We start from the raw sequence: 24,215 nt of genomic DNA on the forward strand, positions 1-24,215 counted from the left end.
GAGTGTGGGTCTAGTGCTCTTTTTCTCACATTCTTATCAAGTTTCACGCTGCCCACTCATTATAAAAACTCGGGTCAAAAGAAAAAGTCCACAATCCAGAGTAATACGATCCCCCTACTACTGGAGACCAGAATCGGTACCCACAAGACTTTAGATAATAAACATGGGAAGAGAGTCTTACCCCCATCCAGGAGACAGTAATTAGTTAATTAAGGAGACAGACGAGGACCTGCTCGTCTCTGCTCCAAACTGAACACTTTCCTCTCCCCACGCCGCCAGAAATGCTGGGTGTCCACAAAAGATTCCCCTCAGGGCGACAATAAAGTCTCCTCTAGTCTAAAACCCGAAGACATTCATGAGAAAAGACCGAGCAACACGTACCCCCCCCCCCGCAGACACGACCTCTGACGGCACCGAGCCCAGCCCGCTTCCCCCCGGGCCCCGGGCTGAGAGGACACCGCGGAGCCACACGGCCGCGGTCCCAGCTCACACACAAGCCCCCCGTCCGCCTCAGAGAAGGGTCTGACTCAGCCGGGCGGCCCCCTCGCTCACTACAGGCGCTCAAACCGCTTCTCCGCCGAAACCCCCCGCCGTGTAAGCGCACCGCCTCACACCGCCCAACCTCAGGACTGTGGACCAAGTGGGGCTTCACTGTCGGTTTTAGGACACCTGAGGCGACCTCTGGTCTATCACCTGGTCACACGTGTGTCTTTGTATGTATTTACCCCCGTTTGCGGTTTCAAAAACGATTAAAAACACTGGGGCGTCGTCGTTACCGAGTCGGACAAAATGGCGGCGGCGGCGTCGTCGTCGTCGAAGGAGGAGGAAAGTCGCTCGTTGTTGATATGTCACAAAAACCACCTTTCTTTCTCCCCGACACGCACGAATACTGACTTACACGGCGGGGAAAAACCTGTTCCCGCCTGGTGGAGGAAGGGAAACCGCCAACTGTCGTCTTTTCCCCCACAGGGCGGTGAAGACGGACGACCCGTCCGACACCTCTCCGCCCCTCAGCGCCCTCGTCCGCCTGACGACGGGTGACGTCACGGGCGAGGCCATTGCTGATAGGGCGGCGGCGGAGGGGGGGGTTCAGGTGTGAGCGCTTCTGCCTGCGGCGTGTGAAGAGCGCGGCCGCCGGGCGGATCCCCCCCCCCCTGCGGGTTTGGCGGGTTCGCGGTCCGGCGCGAGTTCCGCCGCTTTCCCTGACCCAAGCGCTTTCACTTCCTGTTTCTGTGTCGACAGCGGCTGCGGGCGTGGTGTGTGTGTGGTGTGGGGTGTGGGGTCTGTGGGCTCGGCGCTTGTCATCGGCTCCAAGAGAGATACTTTACAGCGTCGTTTCCAGCGACGCGGGCTCGGGGGATCAGTTTCTGCGTCCTGTCATCTCCCATCACACGGCTCTAGTCATCACAACTCCACACATAACCCCATAGGAGTTCCTGGCACTTATATAGCGCCTTTCACACCCCAGTATTTCACCATAACAGTATTGGTATATAATAATTCCTAGCACTTATATAGCGCCTTTCACACCCCAGTATTTCACCATGACAGTATTGGTATATAATAATTCCTAGCACTTATATAGCACCTTTCATACCCCAGTATTTCACCATAACGATATTAGTATATAGTATTTCCTAGACCTTAGTTTTAAAAAATATATTTTATGTATATGATTCACACACAGAAACCTGCATCATGTACACTGAACACTGAAACCAACATCCTGTACTGGTCTCACACAGAAACCAGCCTCCTGTACTGGTCTCACACAGAAACCTGCATCCTGTACTGGTCTCACACTGAAACCAACATCCTTTACTGGTCTCACACAGAAACCAGCCTCCTGTACTGGTCTCACACAGAATTTTCTTTCTCAGGTAGTTCAAGCACACTGTGTGTTCAGGTTCTGTAGACTTAACAGGACTATTGGGAAATTCCTTTCATGAAATAATTTTCACATTGAAAACTCCAGATTCATTTAAATGGCATTTTATTACTGTTTAAACAAGAAGACAAAAGATTAGTTCCACACTGAGCTGATAGATAAATTCTTTGAGTTCTTAAAAAAAAGTAGTTTGTAACGAGCCAAAAGTCTACACAGAAATAATTACAACCAATAAGATCACAAGACGGTCTCCCCTATGAACTACGGGCCAGTCTGGGTTTAACCTTTAGTACAGTTACTCCTCGATTTAACGGATTTCAGATTTAACAGATGAACTTCTGTGGTTCTTATGTCGGTACTGTCTGGTTGATGTGTCAGTACTGCAGTGTTTCCCAGTAAGAGCCTGGTTGATGTGTCAGTACTGCAGTGTTTCCCAGTAAGAGCCTGGTTGATGTGTCAAAACTTCTGTGTTTTCCAGTAAGAGCCTGGTTGATGTGTCAGTACTTTGGTGTTTCCCAGTAAGAGCCTGGTTGATATGTCAATACTTTGGTGTTTCCCAGTAAGAGCCTGGTTGATGTGTCAGTATGCAGGTGTTTCCCAGTAAGAGCCTGGTTGATGTGTCAGTATGCAGGTGTTGTGCTTCGTCAGTCAGAGTGTTGTGTATCTGATGATATGAGATGATGTCTACTGTCTTGTCTGCTGTTCTATTTATATATACTGCACCTGAGAGACTCGTGAGAAACACTTTTCACTGTACTATGCACTGTTAGTGAGCGTTAGTGCTACTTCTTTAGTAACTTCACACTATACCATACCTCTGCCTTGTGTCCCTAACTTCAAACAGTAACAGAAATCATGAAATTATCTACACGTGCTTTGCATCTCAACAATATAATATTTCACACAAGCTGCGTGAGATCACCGATATGCTGGAACCTCTTGGCAGCACTGTAGTGGTTCAGGTGGTACACAGTAAAAAGAGATTTATTAATGCCCGAAGGGTGACCCCAAGACTGAGCCCCCAGCTGAGTCAGACCACGGGCACCCTGCTCACAGCTGAACCCCAGAGTCAAAAAACGATTTCAGTGGAGTTAAAGCTGATCACACAGGAACGCTAGCTTGCAAAAGCACTCTATCCCATGACTCGTATCAGTTATTAAAAGGGTAAAAAGCTGGCTCATAATGTAGTTGGTTTTTTGGTTGCTGAACTGAAGGACGGTCCAGTTCGGATGTCTGCTGAGTTGTTTCAGGTGCAGAAATCACATTCAGGATCCGATGCGTCTGTTAAACGGAAGCTGAGATTAATGAAACACACTCATAGAGCCGTCCGAGCAGAACCCAACATTGTTCACACAGCGGCTCGGTTTGGAGTTTTAGAGTCTGCAAACACATCCGCTGGTTTAACATCAAACCGGTTCCAGTGTAGAATCGCCCAGCCAGTGTAAGGGGCATGTTAACTGCATGGCAGCATAGGGGTGCAGGGGTCAGCATTGCTGGGGTGCTGTCTGTGTGGAGTCTGCATGTTCTCTCTGGGTTCCTGTGGGTTTCCTCCAGGAGTTCACAGACTGGCTGGGGGGTTAACTGGTCTGTGAGGGGCTGGTGTCCTGTCCAGGGTGTGTGTGTGTGTGTCCTGTGAGGGGCTGGTGTCCTGTCTAGGGTGTGTGAGTGTTCTGTGAGGGGCTGGTGTCCTGTCCAGGGTGTGTGAGTGTGTGTGTGTGTCCTGTGAGGGGCTGGTGTCCTGTCCAGGGTGTGTGTGTCCTGTGAGGGGCTGGTGTCCTGTCCAGGGTGTGTGTGTGTGTCCTGTGAGGGGCTGGTGTCCTGTCCAGGGTGTGTGAGTGTGTCCTGTGAGGGGCTGGTGTCCTGTCCAGGGTGTGTGTGTGTGTCCTGTGAGGGGCTGGTGTCCTGTCCAGGGTGTGTGAGTGAGTGTGTGTCAGTCAATGGTGTCTTACCTTAACTTGTTGGCACCAGTGCATGTCCTGCAGAAAGAGAAAGAGACAAAGCTTGAGGACTAACACACAGGAGAGAAACTCTTCACACAGCTGATGACTCGGGGGTTGACTGTGCAGTTTGAAAGCCACTGATTTATACGGTTCTCCCCATCGGTCGTCTTCGCCTGCCGCTGAGTGAAAGGGGGCTGGACCACACTGCCGGGCAGCGGGAGGCCTTCCCTGTTCTCTCCCTGTTCTCCTGCGGCCTCCCTCTGGAAAACGCCGCCTCCGCCCGCCTCGCCGTACCTGTGGATTTCTTCCTGTAGTAGAGTCCTCCGGCCAGGGCGACGCTCAGGCCCAGAACGAGCCCCGAGGCTCCGACCGCGATCTGGTTCCGCTGGGATCCGGGGGCCGGGGGCTCTGCAAGGAGAGGCCAGAGACTCCTGCTCCTCAGTCTGGCTCGGGGGGGGGGAGCGTGAACACACACCCCCCCGACCCGCGGAGAGTCGCGAGACAGGCGCTGCCTCACCCCTGGGAGTCAGGGGGTCCCCTCTGGCTCACCCTGGAGCTCCCCAGAGGGGGTCGAGCTGGCGAAGTGGGGTTCACTGACCCCCCCCCAGAGGGAACAGGGGTGCCGAGGCAACACGAGAGGAAGAACGAGGAAGAGGAGGGGATTCAGGGGATTCGTGCTCAGGGCTGAAGCAGGGAGGAAGAGGAGGGGACTCAGGCGAGCGTGCTGGCGTGCTCAGGGCTGAAGCAGGGAGGAAGAGGAGGGGATTCAGGCGAGCGTGCTGGCGTGCTCAGGGCTGAAGCAGGGAGGAAGAGGAGGGGACTCAGGCGAGCGTGCTGGCGTGCTCAGGGCTGAAGCAGGGAGGAAGAGGAGGGGACTCAGGCGAGCGTGCCGGCGTGCTCAGGGCTGAAGCAGGGAGGAAGAGGAGGGGATTCAGGCGAGCGTGCTGGCGTGCTCAGGGCTGAAGCAGGGAGGAAGAGGAGGGGACTCAGGCGAGCGTGCCGGCGTGCTCAGGGCTGAAGCAGGGAGGAAGAGGAGGGGACTCAGGCGAGCGTGCCGGCGTGCTCAGGGCTGAAGCAGGGAGGAAGAGGAGGGGATTCAGGCGAGCGTGCCGGCGTGCTCAGGGCTGAAGCAGGGAGGAAGAGGAGGGGACTCAGGCGAGCGTGCCGGCGTGCTCAGGGCTGAAGCAGGGAGGAAGAGGAGGGGACTCAGGCGAGCGTGCCGGCGTGCTCAGGGCTGAAGCAGGGAGGAAGAGGAGGGGACTCAGGCGAGCGTGCCGGTGTGCTCAGGGCTGAAGCAGGGAGGAAGAGGAGGGCGCCTCACCCCACGTGATCTCCAGGGGCGCCCTGAGGCCGCTGTGCTCCACCCTGCAGGCGACGGTCTCTCCGGGCGCGGGCACGAGCTCCAGGTACGTGTGGGTCTGGTAGTGCCAGTCCCCGTCCGGCAGCAGGTCAGTGGAGGTCACGTCCCGCGTCACCGGCGCCCCCCCCCTCAGCCAGGTGACGTTGACGAGCTGTGGGTAGAACCCCAGCACGTGGCAGGCCAGCGTGGTGGGCTGGCCCGGGCCCCCCGCCCTGCCCTGGGAGATCCTCACCGAGGGCGCCACTGGCAGGGAAGACCAGGCCACAGCACAGCGGTGAGATCAGAGCGGATCAGATCTCTTCAGCAACCCTGGACACTCTCTCGCATCAGAACTCCTCATTTCACAGAGCCCAGACCCCACCCAGACAGGGGGAGAGGCTACCTGCACACATTCAGTGGAGCTTGTATTGCAAAACAGTCCCCTGAAAGGACTAGGCAGACAAACGCAAGAAGAACCCAGCTTGTTGAACGGGGATTAACCGATCCTGAGTTTCCTCATGACGATCACAAAGCCGCTGTGCATGAGTCACAGGCGGGGCGAGCACCAGCTGTCTGATCCGGTGACGAGGCCGTCAGGAGGCTCACAGAGAGGGCAGGGCGCTGGTCTAGATTAAGATCCAACAGTCCCGTCTCGGGGGCTCTCGAGAGACCGCAGCCTGAGCAGGCAGCTGTCTCACACGCCCGCGACCCTCTGAGCGAAGACGTTCACCGCGGTCCTCATCAGATCATTTCAAGACCCGCAGCAGCACGGAGGACAGCCCTCTGAGCTGGGCTGGCCGAGAGCCTCGTTTCCAGCTCCCTCAGGAGCAGCGATTCTGAGCACAGGATTCTGAATTCAATGACTTTATTTGGGGGGAAAGTTTTGTGAGAAAACTCGAAATAAACACTGCGATTGGGAGGCGTGGCGCAGTGAGAAAGAGCTCCCTCACGATCGCGACTGCAGCAGACTGCGGACACACACAGGCAGGCCCACGACAGCTGAGGCTCACCTGTCTTCTCCAGGATATGGTCGTAGGCGAGCTCAAGATTGGGTTTGCAGAAGGTGTTCCTGATAGTCACCACTCTCGCCTTCGACTGCGGATCGCTGTTCCAGCTCTCTGCGACCTTCGCCCCGTACTCAGTGTACCCCACAAACTGACCCGCCCGGCTGTCATAGTGAATCAACTCCTTTCTCTCAAAGACATAACTCTCAACGTAGACGACGTCATCCGGGCTCCTCGAACTGAACTGACACGCACCTGAAAACTGGTAGACATGTCCCTCTGAAACACAGAACAGACATTGTCTTCAGTGTCATGATGTCCAGCAGGTGTGTTACAGTCAAGCTCCATCGCGGATTTCGTTTTTATCTGGCCACTGGTTTCCCAGCAAGAGCACGTTTGCGACACATTAGAAATCGACGTACTGTAGATCCAACACAACCTTGTTATTCTCAGACTGTCAGACTGGGTTTGAGCCCCTGGCATTAGAGAGACAGAGTCTGTGTTCAGTGAAGCACCAGGACCTTCCCTGGAGTGTTCATCAGCTGCAGAAGAGACACACAGGTTGTTCGATTGCTGTGTGCCCGGGCCAATCGAGACAGTTTGATCTGAAAATACAATGGGGATTTCTTGACGATGGCCAGACCCCTCTCTGCTCTCCTGATGCGGCCCAGAGTTACACACAGCAGCAGCACAGGTGCAGTCTCCTGTCTTTTGGATGCAGTAACATTGTTATGTGTTCAGTGGTGCTAGAAAGTTTGTGAACCCTTTCCCACATTTCTGCATAAATTTGACCTAACCTGTGATCAGATCTTCATCTAAGTCATGAAAACAGATCAAGAGAACCCTATAAAACACATAACACACAAAAGGATATACCTTTTCATTTACTGATTGATCAAAATGATCCGGCATTAAATGTCTTTGTCGGAAAAAGTATGTGAACCTCTAGGATTATCAGTTCAGTTAAGATGAGGATCTGAGCACATTTTAGGTTAAATTTATGCAGAAACTCAGAACATGCTGGCACCACTGGACATACCTGTACGTACTGCTATTGCAGGTACAAACTGCAGCATTAGTTTGTCCTTATTAGTAAAAAAGTCACAAATCATTTTCGTTCCAGAACTGCTGTCAGTTTAAAAAAACAATTTATTCTTGAGACGTTCCCTCCATTGTCTTTCCTTCAGCTAACGGCCTGGCTGCCCTGCTGCTGCAGTTCCCTGGAGTCGTCTTGTCCCTTACTGCAGGTCCAGTCTCCCGCGCGCCACACTAGGTCACTGTTGCACTGAAAGCCGTCCCCTGTCCAGCGTCCCGAGGGGACGGTACAACACGGCGGAGGAGGAGATCCAGCTCAGGGGTCAGGGGTCTGATCTGGACAGCAGTCCACAGAGCCGCCGGGACAGGGACCTTCTCATCCAGCACCCGGAGAAGACCCCCCCCCCCCCACCCTAAAGTGGCGGATCTGATGACACAGTCACAGCAGCGTGCACCTGTACCCAACGGTGTCAAACCGAGATGGGTCCTGGCACACTCGACCGCAGCGCGGGGCTGTACAGTCACTTCCTGCTGCAGGTGTGGGGGCGCACTGGTTCGTACAGCTGACTAGCTCGAAAGCCTGCCTGAACACCCTCTCACTGGAATGTCAATTGCCCTGCTAAAAATGTGTTTTATGTTCTGTAAAGGACATGCATATACACGCGAGATAGACAGATAGATATTTGTTTCATTACAAATTTGACGTTTCTTCCAAATGTTATCGTTCTCATGTTTCACAGGAAAACATGTGACTTACCCACTCCACAGTGATCTCCGTGGCCCCAGTGGAACCCTGAGAACACAGCCAGCAGCTGGAGACGGCACAGGGCTTGTCGAGCCCACATCTTGAGAGCAGGAGCAGTGCTGAGGAAGTGTGCAGGAAGAGGACAGGCTGCTAATTCTTCTTCTCTGTGAGGTAAATACGGAGCACCAATCAACAGGCGCTGAGCTGTTGCAACATCTGTGTCTGAGGGAAGCAGCTGCTGAAAACTGGGCTTGCTTACAGTCTCTGCACATATAGTACAAGACACTACAGTTCCTCACACTACTGCAGCTCTTCTCTGGGCTCTCCCCTCGGAGCTCTGGACAGTAACGGGGATCCCCTCCTGCTCCACCAGTGTGTACCCCACCTGCATGATGCTCCAGTCCTCTCACACACAGCAGCTCTCAGGGGGAGGAGAGCAGAGGGATGAGGCCAGTTCAGGGAGGGGGGTGATCAGGAGGCCATGATGGGTCAAGGCCAGGACACTGGGGTGACACCCCTACTCAATTTCAATTCCAGACACGTCTCAAGTCATTTTATTTTGTATTTGTTACATTTAGCCCATGTTTTACTGCGTGTGTACTATACAGTCTGTTGTTCACTCAGGACAGAATAAACCTTTACCAGTGAAGAGGACAGAAGCATTGCGATACAACCAGAGCTACTCAATATCCTCATATATGTGTCAAATATGAGATTACTGTTGTTGAACAGGAAAGGCAATTAAAAATCATGAAGCTGAATTCTCTGTGAAATAGAAGTACTTATCACGTGTTTACTTTTGCATATCTAAGTACTTAAAAACAATTCTCCATGTTTCTGTTGAGTAAACTTTTACAAAATCAAATTTATTTTCTTAATCATTGTTTTAAAGACTTTACATCAATAAACTTCAAAGAACAAATATCACCTTACTTTCCTCACAAAATGCGACACATTTAATGGGCGATTTATCCTTGTAAACTTTACAGAAGAAAAGGAAAACTGGGGCTCGTTTACTGTATCTCTGTTTTTCTGTTTCTACATGGAAGTACTTGGCACAGTGGTGCAGTGTTTAGCATTGCTGGGCCCTGGGTTCAGTTCCTGGGGTGCTGTCTGGGTGGAGTCTGCATGTTCTCCCAGTGTTGGACTGGTGTCCAGGGAGGGGCTGGTGTCCAGTGGGGGGCTGGTGTCCCGGGTTGGACTGGTGTCCAGTGGGGGGCTGCTGTCCCGTGTTGGACTGGTGTCCAGGGAGGGGCTGGTGTCCAGGGAGGGGCTGCTGTCCCAGTGTTGGACTGGTGTCCCGTGTTGGGCTGGTGTCCAGTGGGGGGCTGGTGTCCAGTGAGGGGCTGGTGTCCAGTGTTGGAGTGGTGTCCAGGGAGGGGCTGGTGTCCAGGGAGGGGCTGGTGTCCCGTGTTGGGCTGGTGTCCAGTGAGGGGCTGATGTCCAGTGGGGGGCTGGTGTCCAGTGAGGGGCTGGTGTCCAGTGGGGGGCTGGTGTCCAGTGTTGGAGTGGTGTCCAGTGGGGGGCTGGTGTCCAGTGAGGGGCTGATGTCCAGTGGGGGGCTGGTGTCCAGTGGGGGGCTGGTGTCCAGTGTTGGAGTGGTGTCCAGTGGGGGGCTGATGTCCAGTGGGGGGCTGGTGTCCAGTGGGGGGCTGGTGTCCAGTGTTGGAGTGGTGTCCAGTGGGGGGCTGGTGTCCAGTGGGGGGCTACACACTTCACACCAGTACCTGCTCTCAGTTGCAGCTGCTGCCCTTGATGAGGAAGAAGGTTCCGGCTGCCACTCCCAGCAGCCCCAGGGTCAGGCCCGCCACGCAGAACGCTGTCGGCCCGATGTCAGACTCTGTCCCCGTCTCCGTCTCCACCTCTGTAGTTGGACAAATGACATGATGACACAGTCGCTGTTCCCCTTGTTGAACAGGGTGGCCCTGTCACCCCCTGCTCTGTCTCTCTGGAGAAGGACACACAGGGCTTCTCTCCAGCACCTTACTTCAAGACAGGAGCTTGTGTTTGACATACAGAGCTGATTTCTAACACTGGTCAGACTCGGCCGGGTGAGACGGACTTGTCACTGTTAGAGAACATCTTTCATTTACTGAAATCACTGCTCCACGCCCACAGCTCTTCCCAGGACATGGAATCAGTACAAACCTCTTATCTCATTCTTGTCACTGTAACGACACAGGCCAGACTTAGGGAAAACACAGTCCCACTGGGGGGACTGTCTGAGCGCGTCTGTCTCGCCGAGTGACGCGTCTCTGGACGGCGGCGTCAGAAGAGCCCTTCACTCACCCCAGAGTCTGGCGAGGGGCTCGGGCAGGGCGCTGTGCTGCACCTGGCAGGAGTAGACGTCGCCCAGCTGGGGTGTGAAGGGCAGGAAGGAGAAGACCTTGAAGCTGAAGTCTCTCCCAGAGAGCGGTGTGGTCTGGGTGACGCCCTCGGTGACTGGCCTGTCGTTGTGGGTCCAGGTCACCCCGATACCCATTGGGTGGAACTCCGTGACGGAGCAGATGAGCGTGTTGGGCTTCCCCAGCTCGACGCTGTCTCTGGGGTACACCATCGCAGTAGGCGCATCTGAGGGCATGCAGAAATGGTCTCACCATGCTGGATGGACGAAGGTACTGATTACATCATCCACAGTTTCCTTACTGACGCAGCTCTGGGCTCCTCACTCTCAGTTGTCAAATTACCCTTCAGACCTGGGGAGTTCATAGTCAATCCTTGTCTTTAAAATCACAATTATGTAAGAGAAACAGATGAAAGTGATGACCTCCTGTCTGCTCTGGTCTGATGATTGTTAGATCTCACCCAGCTGTGTCTGGAGAGAAGCCAGTATCAGCTTCAACCACAGGGCTGGGCAGCCTGTTCCCCACCCCCACCCCCCTCTGTGTACAGTAGAGCCTCCTGTCCTGACTGGAGGAGCTCACCCAGCTGTGTCTGGAGAGAAGCCAGGGTATCGGCTTCAACCACAGGGCTGGGCAGCTTGTTCCCCACCCCCACCCCCCTCTGTGTACAGTAGAGCCTCCTGTCCTGACTGGAGGAGCTCACCCAGCTGTGTCTGGAGAGAAGCCAGGGTATCGGCTTCAACCACAGGGCTGGGCAGCTTGTTCCCCACCCCCACCCCCCTCTGTGTACAGTAGAGCCTCCTGTCCTGACTGGAGGAGCTCACCCAGCTGTGTCTGGAGAGAAGCCAGGGTATCGGCTTCAACCACAGGGCTGGGAAGCCTGTTCCCTACCCCCACCCCCCTCTGTGTACAGAAGAGCCTCCTGTCCTGACAGATTCACATTTCCACTTCCCTTCCTTCCTTCTTCCTGTGGCAGAGTACCGATTGTCTACAAAGCGCTCAATCACCCCACTGGAGTCTGCGACATCCCGCTGGAAGGATGCTTCCCAGCAGAAGGACAGCTGGTGTGGACGAGGCACAGGCTGAGGTATACGTGTCTGGTTCTGAAAGCACGACGCGCTGGTGGAGTAAGCACTGGGGGAGACGATAAATAAACAAGACTGTTGCCACCTCACCCTTCCTCTCCGGGGGGTCTCCTTCGGCCTCTGCCACTGCCTTCAGGCTGTTTCTGCAGACCTCCCTGCAACCCAGGGCCAGCGGCACCCACTCCCCACCAGGGCTGATGGGGTCTGCGAACTGTGGGAGCGTCATGACCACCTCTTCCCGGTCAAAATCCATGTAGGCGACCCCCTCCCCATCCAGCTGCATCTCATTTAAAGTTCTAGTGACGTTGGACTGGCAGGCAGTTAAAAGGAAGCCATGATGCAGAACTGCAGGAGGAACCAAAACAGCCTGATCAGATACGACGCAGGTTCTTCAGGTCGTACTGGCGGTTCACAGCAGGAGCGTTCTGCGAGGTGGACGGACGTGTCTTCCCTTGTCCACTCTGCTCGCGGAGTGAGGGCTCTGTGACACCGCCACACTTACCAGGAAGATCCAAGCTTTTGCAGAAAGGTTACAAATGTGCAAATAAAAATATCCCGCTCAAGTCCACACGACAGATTATGATAAATGATCCGATATTACAATGTTGTTTTTTGTTTTTGTGTTTTTGGTAGAGTAAGAAAACAGTGTTTACTTACCATTAGCATGAACTCCACACCAGGCAGCTGCCAGAAACACACCTAGAACCTGGAAGAATGTCATTTTGTTGCTAAAGTCCTGGATCCTCGAACTGCTCGCTGATGAAAATGTATAAAAAGTTCAATCTGACTCTCAGCAGCAGAGAGGTGGAACCCCTCCCTCTCTCTCCATCGGCCAATGAAAAAAAACAAAACTGTCCCACACTGCTGTTGCTAAGATACTTCTGATTGCAGGCTCGTATTTATAAACTATTCATCTTTAAATCTGCATTTGAATTAAACCTTAATCACTAAAAATATTGTGGATCTAAAGAAGACTGAAACATACTGAGACCAAGGATAGAAGTTTATTAACCACACCTTGGTACTAAATTGTCATGGACTGCTTGAACTGCTGAATACACTTGACTACAATACAGCTGAACTGAACTAACAGTACTCTCAGTACTACCTCAGTACTCTCACAATAATCTCACCATACTCATACAATACTCTCACCATACTCTCAACTGGACTAACAGTACTCTCAGTGCTGCCTCAATACTCTCACGGTATTCTCATCACTCTCACAATAATCTCACCATACTCTCAACTGGACTAACAGTACTCTCAGTGCTGCCTCAATACTCTCACGGTATTCGGTTCACTCTCACGATACTCTCACCATACTCTCAACTGGACTAACAGTACTCTCAGTACTGCCTCAATACTCTCACAATAATCTCATCACTCTCACAGTACTCTCACCGTACTCTCAACTGGACTAACAGTACTCTCAGTACTGCCTCAATACTCTCACAATAATCTCACAATACTCCTACAATACTCTCACCATACTCTCAACTGGACTAACAGTACTCTCAGTACTACCTCAGTACTCTCACAGTATTCTCATCACTCTCACAGTACTCTCACCGTACTCTCAACTGGACTAACAGTACTCTCAGTACTGCCTCAGTGCTCTCACTGTATTCCTATCACTCTCACAATACTCTCAACTGGACTAACAGTACTCTCAGTACTGCCTCAGTGCTCTCACTGTATTCCTATCACTCTCACAATACTCTCAACTGGACTAACAGTACTCTCAGTAATACCCCAATACTCTCACGGTATTCTTATCACTCTCACAATACTTATACAATACTCTCGATTGAACTAACGGTACTCTCAGTACTGCCTCAATACTCTCATGGTATTCTTATCACTCTCAGAATACTCACAATATTTATACAATACTCTCACCATACTCTCAACTGGACTAACAGTACTCTTCAGTACTACCTCAATGCTCTCACAGTATTCTCATCACTCTCACAATACTCTCAACTGGACCAACAGTACTCTCAGTAATACCTCAATACTCACGTATTCTTATCACTCTCACAATGCTCTCACAATACTTATACAATACTCCTACGATACTCTCACCAAACTCTCAACTGAACTAACAGTACTCTTCAGCACTACCTCAATGCTCTCACGGTATTCTGATCACTCTCACAATACTCTCACCATACTCCTGCGGTCAGGGTCCTCCTCTGATCCTCTCTAACGAGCAGGTTAGTCGGACTTCATACGAACCGGCAACCTCCCAGCCACAGGCGCAGATCCCGAGCCCCAGAGCCAGCGCCACGCCTGCCCGGCTCAATCTTACGCTGGAAATAGGAGAGAACTCTAACCTGTCAGTGAGGCGAAGTCATTCAAAGAAAAACAAACCCTTAAAAAAACAAACAGATTTCTCAAAAAGATGCGTCATAATTATCGGCACCCCTGTATTGAGCCCGTTGTGCACCCTCCCTTTGCCAAGATAACAGCAGTTATAATGCCGGGTGAGGTGGGAGAACACACACGTACAGGGACCCGAGACCGCTCCTCCGTACAGATCCTCTCCAGATCCTCAGAGTCCTCGGTCCTCGCCCGTGGACTCTCCTCTTCAGCTCAGCCCGCAGGTGTCCAGTGGGGTTTCTGGGACGGCCCAAAGCAAGAGCTTGATTCTGAGGCCAGTGAACCCTTTCTGTGTGGACCTGGAGGTACGGTATGATCCGGATCGCCGTCCCGCCGGAAGATCCAACCCAACGCGACCCGGTCCCGGCCCCCCTGGCAGGGGCGGCCAGGTTTCGACTCCGAAATCTCCCGGTAGGCGATGGAGCCCACCACGATGCCATGCATCCCGACGAGATTCCCGGGGCCTGGGGAAGACGACCAGCCCCACGCCTTCGCCGATCCACCACCACGCTTCACAGTGGGGATGGGGTTCTTCTCCGCACGACCTCGACTCTTTTCACACCACAAATCCACCTCTGGGGTCTGTGGGCAAAAAGCTCTGTTTCTGTCTCACCCGACCATAGAACCCGGCTCCAGTCAGAGCTCCAGCGATGTGTAGCGAACTCCAGGCGCTTGTGTTTGTGGTTTGAGGACGGCAGAGGCTATCCTCTGGCATGCCTGCCAAGTGTCGCCATCTGCTGGCATGGAGGTGGTGTCCAATTGTAGTTTTTGGGGACCTGGTGACCCCGGGACCCCAGCCAGCTCCTGCAGCTGTCCAGCTGTGACCCCTGAGGAACGTTTGGCCTCTCGAACCATCTTCCTCACTGTGTGTGTGGGGGCAAAACACACTGGCGTCCTTTTCCAGGCAGGTTCACCACAGCTCCAGCTGTTACAAACTTAATTACCGGTATTTTCAGGTGTGAAGCTATTTTTTTTATACCCATTGCCTGATTTATGAAGGTGAACAACCTTTTGTCTCTGATCTACCCCCTTGAGCTCCGGCCCTGGAGAGAGACACCTGACATCACGAGGGACTCTGTCCTACTGATCGGACCCCCGCTGACACCCCGACACCCCCACAGCCCTCTCCCTCTCCTGCACCACGGCTCCCCCTGGTGGGGAGAGGAGGGAAGGGCCGTGGATCCCGCCTGTGAGCCTCCAGTCTCAGAGCTGCTGCTGTTGCTCTGTTCATGAACTTCATCTCTCCAGCTGTCAGACCATCAACTGTGGGCGCAGCACACCCCTCTCCACCACTCGTCTGCTGTTCATTAATAATAATAATGATAATAATGATAATAATAACAACCTCTTACACTTCTTGAGCTCTTCTCTGGGCTCTCCCCTCGGAGCTCTGGACAGTAACGGGGATCCCCTCCTGCTCCACCAGTGTGTACCCCACCTGCATGATGCTCCAGTCCGCTCACACACAGCAGCTCTCAGGGGGAGGAGAGCAGAGGGATGAGGCCAGTTCAGAGAGGGGGGTGATCAGGAGGCCATGATGGGTCAAGACCTGGGGATTTAATAATAAATTATAAAGCTTTATAAACAAACAGCACAGCAAGAGAGAGACACCCGACCACCCCGGACACTGTCTCTGCTGTGTCTGACTGCGCCTCTGACATGAACACCGGGGTGACTCCAGACCTCCTGTGACAAGACCGCAGTCCTGCTGCTGCAGGGCCAGACAGAACCCCTGCCAGTGGACCCTGGGGTGACACTCGATCCAGGACTGACCTGCAACATCCTGTCAATCCACACGACACTGTCTGAGTCTGAACCCCACGCCCAGCTCCTGTGTCCAGGGGACCCCTCTCCCTCTGCCTCAGTACCTGCAGCGAGCGCCCCCCTGTGGCCCAGCCAGGAATCACCAGTGGGTCTGCTCGGTGTGTCCACACTGGTCCTGGGGCCACGCGCTGCAGCGGACAGAACCGTGTAGCGACCCGACTGCTGTGACGTCACTGCGATGATCTGCGCCGAGAACCTTCATCCGTCGGCTGAAAACACAAGTCAGATCCAACGTGCTGAAGGCATGCTGCTTTGGTGGGGCCGCAGTGACAAATAGCACAATAATAATAATAATAATAACATCACTTTATTAACCCTGTACAATGTCTTGCATTAGGAATTAATCTTCTCACAGACCCCAGCCTGCTCTCCGTGAGACACACAGACAGGGAGAGAGAGAAGCTGGGGGTCAGAGCGCAGGGTCAGCCATTGTACAGCGCCCCTGGAGCAGCTGGGGTGAAGGGCCTCGCTCAGGGGCCCAACGCAGTAGGATTCCTCTGCCGGCTGTGGGATTCGAACCGGCAACCTCCCAGCCACAGGCGCAGATCCTGAGCCCCAGCTCCACCCCAGCACACTCAGCGTGTCGCACCCCGGTATCCTGATTCCAGCCTCATCCGTGCCTGAAGATCTGTTGGGAAGGCGGGGGGCCCATTTTTCAGTCTGCTGTTGTTTCTGCAGTCTAGCTGACAGAACGCAAGCAGGTGGACTGACCCTGGAAATACCCCGCAGAGCGAAGGGCGAGACCCGGACACACACAAGCCTCCCGTCTTGTGATCCCGGGCTGAGTTTTCTCAACGGGACGAACGCTGAAGTCCCTGAGAATCCCGACGGGACCACTTGGATTCACGGCAGCCGCGTCCTGGCCGAGGCGCGGCCTTTTTTAAAAGTGTTTGTTTTTTTCCTGTGAGCACGACGTCGCCCTCACGGAGATCCAAGGTCACCCCACGTTTCCCATCAACAGCGCTTAACGTTACACCTCTGGTTCGGGAGAAATAACGCTGCGATCCCGACCGGCTGCAGCGACCGGGAGGGAACAGGAGATCCTTCTGAAGCAGCCCCCATCAGACCGGACCAGCGGATCGACCCGAGAACACCCCCACAAAACTCGGGGAGGCCGTGCAGACTCCCCCCAGACAGACCCCAGACTCTCACACTGGGGGACCCGGCGGCCGCGTGCTGACCCCAGCTCCGACTGCTCCCCAGCACCTCTACTCTGTCCTACTCCCATTCGGTTCCACCCTCCCCTGGGGTCACTCTGCCTCAGATCACCGGGCTTCAGAAAACGTTCCCGTCTGACCTTCTCAGATTCGCCTCGTTCTTTCAGGCAGCAGTGTCACGGTGCCCCATTAGACAATCGTGTGCAAACTTTCAGGCTTGTATCTTCGTTACGGCCAGCAGCCACATCACCCTGCAGCTCCCAGCTGGCAGCCCCACTGGAGCCCAGCAGGTGTGAGCCTGGCCAGTACCTGGAGGGGAGACTCCTGGGAGAGGTGTGAGTGGGGCCAGCAGGGGGCGCTCTCACCCAGCTCACAGACCACTGGGGCCCAGCAGTGCGAGCCTGGCCAGTACCTGGAGGGGAGACTCCTGGGAGAGCTGAGGCTGCTGCTGGAGGAGGTGTGAGTGGGGCCAGCAGGGGGCGCTCTCACCCAGCTCACAGACCACTGGAGCCCAGCAGGTGTGAGCCTGGCCAGTACCTGGAGGGGAGACTCCTGGGAGAGCTGAGGCTGCTGCTGGAGGAGGTGTGAGTGGGGCCAGCAGGGGGCGCTCTCACCCAGCTCACAGACCACTGGAGCCCAGCAGGTGTGAGCCTGGCCAGTGCCTGGAGGGGAGACTCCTGGGAGAGGTGTGAGTGGGCCAGCAGGGGGCGCTCTCACCCAGCTCCCAGACCACTGGAGCCCAGCAGGAGGCGCTCTCACCCAGCTCACAGCCCACTGCAGCCCAGCAGGGGGAGCCTGGCCAGTACCTGGAGGGGAGACTCCTGGGAGAGGTGTTAGTGGGGCCAGCAGGGGGCGCTCTCACCCTGCTCACAGCCCCACTGGAGCCCAGCAGGTGTGAGTCTGGCCAGTGCCTGGAGGGGAGACTCCTGGGAGAGGTGTGAGTGGGGCCAGCAGGGGGCGCTCTCACCCAGCTCACAGACCACTGGAGCCCAGCAGGTGGGAGCCTGGCCAGTACCTGGAGGGGAGACTCCTGGGAGAGGTGTGAGTGGGGCCAGCAGGGGGCGCTCTCACCCAGCTCACAGCCCCACTGGAGCCCAGCTGGGGGAGCCTGGCCAGTACCTGGAGGGGAGACTCCTGGGAGGAGAGCTGAGGCAGCTGCTGGAGGAGGTGTGAGTGGGGCCAGCAGGGGGCGCTCTCACCCTACAGTCTGTGTGGGTCCTGATGCCCCAGTATAGTGACGGGGACACCGGACTGTAAACAGGTGCCGTCCTTCGGATGAGACGTCAAACCGAGGTCCTGACTCTCTGTGGTCATGAACAATCCCAGGGTGTCTCTGGAGAAGAGTGGGGATGTAACCCCGGTGTCCTGGCCACATTTCCCATTGGCCCTTACCAGTCCTGGCCTCCTAATAACCCCCCTCTCTGAACTGGCTCCATCACCCTGCTCTCCTCCCCCTGAGAGCTGGTGTGTGTGAGAGGACTGGAGCATCATCCAGGTGGGGCTGCACACTGGTGGAGCAGGAGGGGATCCCCATGACCTGTAAAGCGCTTTGAGTGGAGTGTCCAGAAAAGCGCTATATTAGTGTAAGCAGTTATTATTAGTAGTAGAAGCAGTTTCTGAGATATAGAGGCTTTAAAAGGGGGGGTTAGGCCCCAATTTTACGGTTAAAACAAGTTCTACAGAAAAAAGTGCAAAGTTCCACAAGTCATTTCTTTTGAACTTCTGATGCTAGACGCATGACACTTCAGGGATTGTTTTTTTGCTGTCAGGTGTCTTTAACTGCTAAAACGTGCAACTGTGGGCCTGATGTTGGCCAGTGTATGGCTTGCTGAAACAACAGTCATGAAACAATGTGGCCCCCCTATCTCCCCGTCGAAGCACATCAGATCTTTCACATTCGGCTGTTCAGGACTCACGCTGTAGTACTAGGTGTCCGCCTGAAAGAAATCAAGCTCTCCGATTTTACGAGCCCTTAAAAACGAAAACAATCACATCCCGTCTATATTTCAGTTGCACGTTGCTCGTGTATGACAAGGTCTATAATAAAATGAATTATACCATTGAAATAGTATGTTTCAATGACTAAACACAACAAATATGAAGTCGGTATCTCCCGCGATTTCCCATGGATTAAAACTGTTTTTTTCTGCTTGTGCTCCAGCAGCGGCGGCTGCTGTCCCTCCTCCCGCCACCAGGGGGCAGCAGGAGCCCAGAGCAGACCGGCCAGCCCGCGACCTGCGCTAACACCCGTTTCATCAGTCCAAACCTGGCGTCAGACAATTAGAAGGAATTGGACACCCAAAGGGACAGAATTCTTCACCCGGGGTCGTGGGGGGGAGACAGGGCTGCAGCCTGAGCCCAACACTGATCAATATCTCTGTCAGCGAGTCCGCAGGAGTGTGGGAACAGTCTGCAGCCCCTGGTCAGAGATCAACTTCCTGCTCTACTGCTCTGATGACCTGGTCCTGCTGTCGCCCACAGAACAGGGGCAGCAGAGCCTGGCACTGCTGGAGCAGGACTGTCAGACCTGGGCACTGCCAGCCCATCTGGACCCAGAACAGCAGAGCCTGGCACTGCTGGAGCAGGACTGTCAGACCTGGGCACTGCCAGCCCATCTGGACCCAGAACAGCAGAGCAGTGAAGGCACTGAGAGAGAAGGAGGCTTTTCAACATCACCCCACCAACAAGAATCTGTCTCCGAATATTTGAAAGTGTAATCCAACCCATTGCCCAGGATTACACTCAATGGGACAAACACCCCACAGAAACCCTGCACATGGAGATCTGTAGAAACATCCTCTGTGTGCAGAGAAAAACACCTAACAACAGGTGCAGGGCCAAATTAGGCCAGTACCCACTATTGATAAACATACAGAAAAGAATATTAAAGTATTGTCTACACCTAAAAAACAGCGACCAAAATTCCTACCACCACAAAGCCCTGCTGAGCCCAGAGCTGAGCCCAAAACAGAGCCCCCTGAGCCAGCTGGTCCTGAGGCTCACTGACCTGAGCCACACCGACACCAGCCAGCCTCAGGACAGCACTGCTAGAGCACCACAACCCAGACTCAAGCACATCACAGCACAATACACACAACTCACAACCAGCCTCAGGACAGCACTGCTAGAGCACCACAACCCAGACTCCACCACATCACAGCACAATACACACAACTCACAACCAGCCTCAGGACAGCACTGCTAGAGCACCACAACTCAGACTCAAGCCCATCACAGCACAATACACACAACTCACAACCAGTCTCAGGACAGCACTGCTAGAGCACCACAACTCAGACTCAAGCCCATCACAGCACAATACACACAACACACAACCAGCCTCAGGACAGCACTGCTAGAGCACCACAACTCAGACTCAAGCCCATCACAGCACAGATCACACAGCAATATCTCACACACTGGGACACACACACACAAACACAACACAAACTGGAATGCTACAGGACCCTAAACAGACAATACACACTAGCCGAAAGCCTAACCAAGCTAAACAACAGCCAACAGAATAACACATGAGGGGACTTGATTCTCCTGTTCTTGACATCCGGAACCCGGATGTTTTTGTGTTTTTGTTTGATTTTCTGGTCAAGACGCGTCTGTACGAAACCCCTGGTCGCTGGCTAGCGGGCGAACTGGGCCCCTGTGTTGGGTGAAAGTGTGAATCTGGTGCCCCTTGCTCGTATTTTCCTCGGGTTTGGCGCCGCTGTGTGGGTGGCCGGGCTGTTTCCTGCTCGCTCCTGAACTCGGGCGTCGTCGCACCCGAGTCGGACAAGATGGCGGCGAAGGAGGAGGAGGAGGAGGGAACTCGCTCGTTGTGGATGTTTATTCCGCACCGGGGAGACAAAAACCACCTTTCTTTCTCCCTGACACGCACGAATAACGATTTACACAGTGTGTGTGTGTGGAGGGGGATTGTTCTTGCCTGGTAGGGGAAGGGAAACTGGAAGATGACGTCCTTTTTTCCACGGGGTTGTCATTCGGCCGGTCCGACACCTTCTCTGTCCCCTCAGCGCCGCCGTCTGCCTGACGACGGGTGACGTCACGGGCGGCCCGATTTCTGATTGGACGGGAGGGGGGCGGCAGGTGCGTACGCTTGTGTCTGTTGTGTCTGCGCGAGCGAGCCCGCGGTCCGGCGCGAGTTCCGCCCCCGCCCGCCGAAGCGCTTTCACTTCCTGTTTCTGTGATGCCGGCGGCTGTGGGCCTCCGGGCGTGGGGGGCCTGTGGGGCCTGTGGGCTCGGCGCTTGTCATCGGCTCCAAGAGAGATACTTTACAGCGTCGTTTCCAGCGACGCGGGCTCGGGGGATCAGTTTCTGCGTCCTGTCATCTCCCACCACACGGCTCTAGTCATCACAACTCCACACATAACCCCATAGGAGTTCCTGGCATTTATATAGCGCCTTTCACACCCCAGTATTTCACCATGACAATATTGGTATATAATAATTCCTAGCGCTTATATAGCACCTTACATGCCCCAGTATTTCACCATAATAACAATATTAGTATATGATAATTCCTAGCACTTATATAGCGACTTTCATACCTGCATATGTCACAATAATAGCAGTATTATTAACTCTAATAACATGATGATAATTCCTAGCACTTATATAGCGACTTTCATACCTGCATATGTCACAATAATAGCAGTATTATTAACTCTAATAACATGATGATAATTCCTGGCAGTTATATAGCGCCTTTCAAACCCAGGTGTTTCACACCCAGAAGGTATCTCACTCTGTACCCCACTGAAATACTGCCCCACCTGGGAGACACACAGTGGCCATTCTGCACCAGCAGCCCCTCCAGGACCGGGACTGGACCCACTGACTGACCCCTCCAGGACCAGGACTGGACCCACTGACTGACCCCCCCAGGACCAGGACTGGACCCACTGACTGACCCCTCCAGGACCAGGACTGGACCCACTGACTGACCCCCCCAGGACCAGGACTGGACCCACTGACTGACCCCTCCAGGACCAGGACTGGACCCACTGACTGACCCCCCCAGGACCAGGACTGGACCCACTGACTGACCCCCCCAGGACCAGGACTGGACCCACTGACTGACCCCTCCAGGACCAGGACTGGACAGCCCTGCTGCAGACACACTGACCCCTCCAGGACCAGGACTGGACACACACTGACTGACCCCTCCAGGACCAGGACTTGACACACTGACTGACCCCTCCAGGACCAGGACTGGACACACACTGACCGACCCCTCCAGGACCAGGACTGGACATGCACACTGACCCCTCCAGGACCAGGACTGGACACACACACTGACTGACCCCTCCAGGACCAGGACTGGACACACTGACCGACCCCTCCAGGACCAGGACTGGACACACTGACTGACCCCTCCAGGACCAGGACTGGACACACACACTGACCGACCCCTCCAGGACCAGGACTGGACACACACACTGACCGACCCCTCCAGGACCAGGACTGGACGGCCCTCATGTGTAACGTGTCTTATTGTATATTGACTAACATTCGGTCCTCGGAGCTCTATGACATAATTCCTTAAACTGGAGATACAGCCCTGTCCCAGGGTACAGCAGCTCTCGCCTGGATGAGAACAACACCAATAATAATCAGATCACCAGCTGAGCTGGAAGGGTTAACAATCCCACTCCCACAGCTCACTCTGCCTTCCAGAAACCCAGGATCGTCCCCGCGGAGCAGCGCTGGGAATCCCTCGGAATTCCTTGGGAAAACCCTCCGGGAGAGGCCTGGGAACGGGATCTCCGGAACCGGCTGGTAGGGGGCGCTGTGGCCCAGCCCCCCCCCCCCCCACAGTGTCCAGCAGGGGGACAGGGGACAGGGGCGGCAGGCCGGGTCCGCTGTCTGAGGCCCGCTCTCAGGCCCGCTCTCCGCCCGGATACCGGTGATGTCAGCCGCAGGTCGGAGCCCGATTGGCCGCTGGGAGCTCGGAGCTCATTTCAGCCCCGGTTCCTGTTTCGAGGGCTCAACCGCAGAAGCAGTGAGGGAAGAGGCTCAGGGCTGTGTCACGAGCTGGGGGGGGGGGGGTCACGGGTTTCACTCCCACACTTTCACCTTCTGAGACGAAGTTCCTGACAGGCCGGAATCTGGTCTTTCCGCACACGGCCGTGCCGCTCACACGCAGATGAGTCAAATTGAGTCAATTAAAGAGCAGCGGGGGGGGCGCCGATTTACACAGAGGGGGGTGGGGGTGGGGAACAATACCCCGGCTTCTCTCCAGACACAGATCCACTGTCTGCTACCGATCTAACAAGCTAGATGGAACAAGTTCAGGTCCTGTAGGTGTCAGTCAGTGTGTGTGTCCAGTCCTGGTCCTGGACGGGTCAGTCAGTGTGTCCAGTCCTGGTCCTGGAGGGGTCAGTGTGTCTGCAGCAGGGCTGTCCAGTCCTGGTCCTGGAGGGGTCAGTCAGTGTGTGTGTTCGGTCCTGGTCCTGGAATGGTCAGTCAGTGTGTGTGTCCAGTCCCGGTCCTGGAGGGGTCAGTCAGTCAGTGTGTGTCCAGTCCTGGTCCTGGACGGGTCAGTCAGTGTGTCCAGTCCTGGTCCTGGAGGGGTCAGTGTGTCTGCAGCAGGGCTGTCCAGTCCTGGTCCTGGAGGGGTCAGTCAGTGTGTGTGTTCGGTCCTGGTCCTGGAATGGTCAGTCAGTGTGTGTGTCCAGTCCTGGTCCTGGAGGGGTCAGTCAGTCAGTGTGTCCAGTCCTGGTCCTGGAGGGGTCAGTGTGTGTGTTCAGTCCTGGTCCTGGAGGGGTCAGTGTGTGTGTCTGCAGCAGGGCTGTCCAGTCCTGGCCCTGTAGGTGTCAGTCAGTGTGTGTGTCCAGTCCTGGTCCTGGACGGGTCAGTCAGTGTGTCCAGTCCTGGTCCTGGAGGGGTCAGTGTGTGTGTCTGCAGCAGGGCTGTCCAGTCCTGGCCCTGTAGGTGTCAGTCAGTGTGTGTGTTCAGTCCTGGTCCTGGAGGGGTCAGTCAGTCAGTGTGTGTGTTCAGTCCTGGTCCTGGAGGGGTCAGTGTGTGTTCAGTCCTGGTCCTGGAATGGTCAGTCAGTGTGTGTGTTCAGTCCTGGTCCTGGAGGGGTCAGTGTGTGTGTCCAGTCCTGGTCCTGGAGGGTCAGTCAGTGAGTGTCTGAGGTGTTCAGGCCCAGGCAGGTCCGGGGCCCGGCGGTGTCAGCGCTGTGTGAGGACAGAGAGTCCAGCCCAGCGGAGTCCTGCTGGGTCAGCAGGCGGTCTCGCTTGGCTTCCTGCTGAAGCGAAGCTCTCCCACGCCTGCCTGCCTGCCTGCACAGGCTCCGGCCCCCCGGGGCTGGGGGGTCCGGTCTGGGGGAGCGGCTCCGCACGCTGGACAGCGTGGCGTTCTGCGTCGGGCCTGACCGGGCCGGGTCGGGTCGGGTGTCCCGTGACGCCGCACACACGCTGCAGACTCGCTCGGAGCCTCTCTCTCTCTG

At 54.9% G+C, this 24,215-nt stretch overlaps 2 protein-coding genes across 2 annotated transcripts; both read right to left on the reverse strand.

Moving 5' to 3' along the window:
* Positions 1 to 1,976: 1,976 nt before the first annotated feature.
* LOC148813632 (class II histocompatibility antigen, B-L beta chain-like) lies at positions 1,977 to 8,113 on the reverse strand. Its single transcript, XM_088908023.1, has 6 exons — positions 7,964 to 8,113; positions 6,178 to 6,450; positions 5,150 to 5,431; positions 4,123 to 4,236; positions 3,838 to 3,864; positions 1,977 to 3,169 (listed from the first exon to the last, which is right to left on the reverse strand). The coding sequence occupies exons 1-5, from the start codon at positions 8,049 to 8,051 to the stop codon at positions 3,839 to 3,841; spliced, it is 783 nt and encodes a 260-aa protein (XP_088764149.1). The 5' UTR covers positions 8,052 to 8,113; the 3' UTR covers positions 1,977 to 3,169; position 3,838.
* A 376-nt stretch (positions 8,114 to 8,489) lies between these two features.
* On the reverse strand, positions 8,490 to 12,613 carry LOC148813633 (H-2 class II histocompatibility antigen, A-U alpha chain-like). Its single transcript, XM_088908027.1, has 4 exons — positions 12,036 to 12,613; positions 11,469 to 11,723; positions 10,241 to 10,522; positions 8,490 to 9,815 (listed from the first exon to the last, which is right to left on the reverse strand). The coding sequence occupies exons 1-4, from the start codon at positions 12,097 to 12,099 to the stop codon at positions 9,685 to 9,687; spliced, it is 732 nt and encodes a 243-aa protein (XP_088764153.1). The 5' UTR covers positions 12,100 to 12,613; the 3' UTR covers positions 8,490 to 9,684.
* Between the last annotated feature and the right edge of the window lie 11,602 nt (positions 12,614 to 24,215).

This window comes from Atractosteus spatula, assembly GCF_055471065.1.
Source record: "Atractosteus spatula isolate fAtrSpa1 chromosome 10 unlocalized genomic scaffold, fAtrSpa1.hap1 SUPER_10_unloc_1, whole genome shotgun sequence".
Lineage (NCBI taxonomy): Eukaryota > Metazoa > Chordata > Actinopteri > Semionotiformes > Lepisosteidae > Atractosteus > Atractosteus spatula.

Excerpts from the sequence above, each read along its gene's own strand:
- LOC148813632 (XM_088908023.1), bottom strand. The coding sequence starts at position 8,051 with ATGTGGGCTCGACAAGCCCTGTGCCGTCTCCAGCTGCTGGCTGTGTTC. Across the intron at positions 5,432-6,177 it reads CCATATCCTGGAGAAGACAG|TGGCGCCCTCGGTGAGGATC; the intron begins GTGAGCCTCAGC and ends CTTCCCTGCCAG. Across the intron at positions 4,237-5,149 it reads GCCCCTGGAGATCACGTGGG|AGCCCCCGGCCCCCGGATCC; the intron begins GTGAGGCGCCCT and ends CTCTCCTTGCAG.
- LOC148813633 (XM_088908027.1), bottom strand. The coding sequence starts at position 12,099 with ATGACATTCTTCCAGGTTCTAGGTGTGTTTCTGGCAGCTGCCTGGTGT. Across the intron at positions 11,724-12,035 it reads GTGTGGAGTTCATGCTAATG|TTCTGCATCATGGCTTCCTT; the intron begins GTAAGTAAACAC and ends TTCCTCCTGCAG. Across the intron at positions 10,523-11,468 it reads AGACCCCCCGGAGAGGAAGG|ATGCGCCTACTGCGATGGTG; the intron begins GTGAGGTGGCAA and ends GCATGCCCTCAG.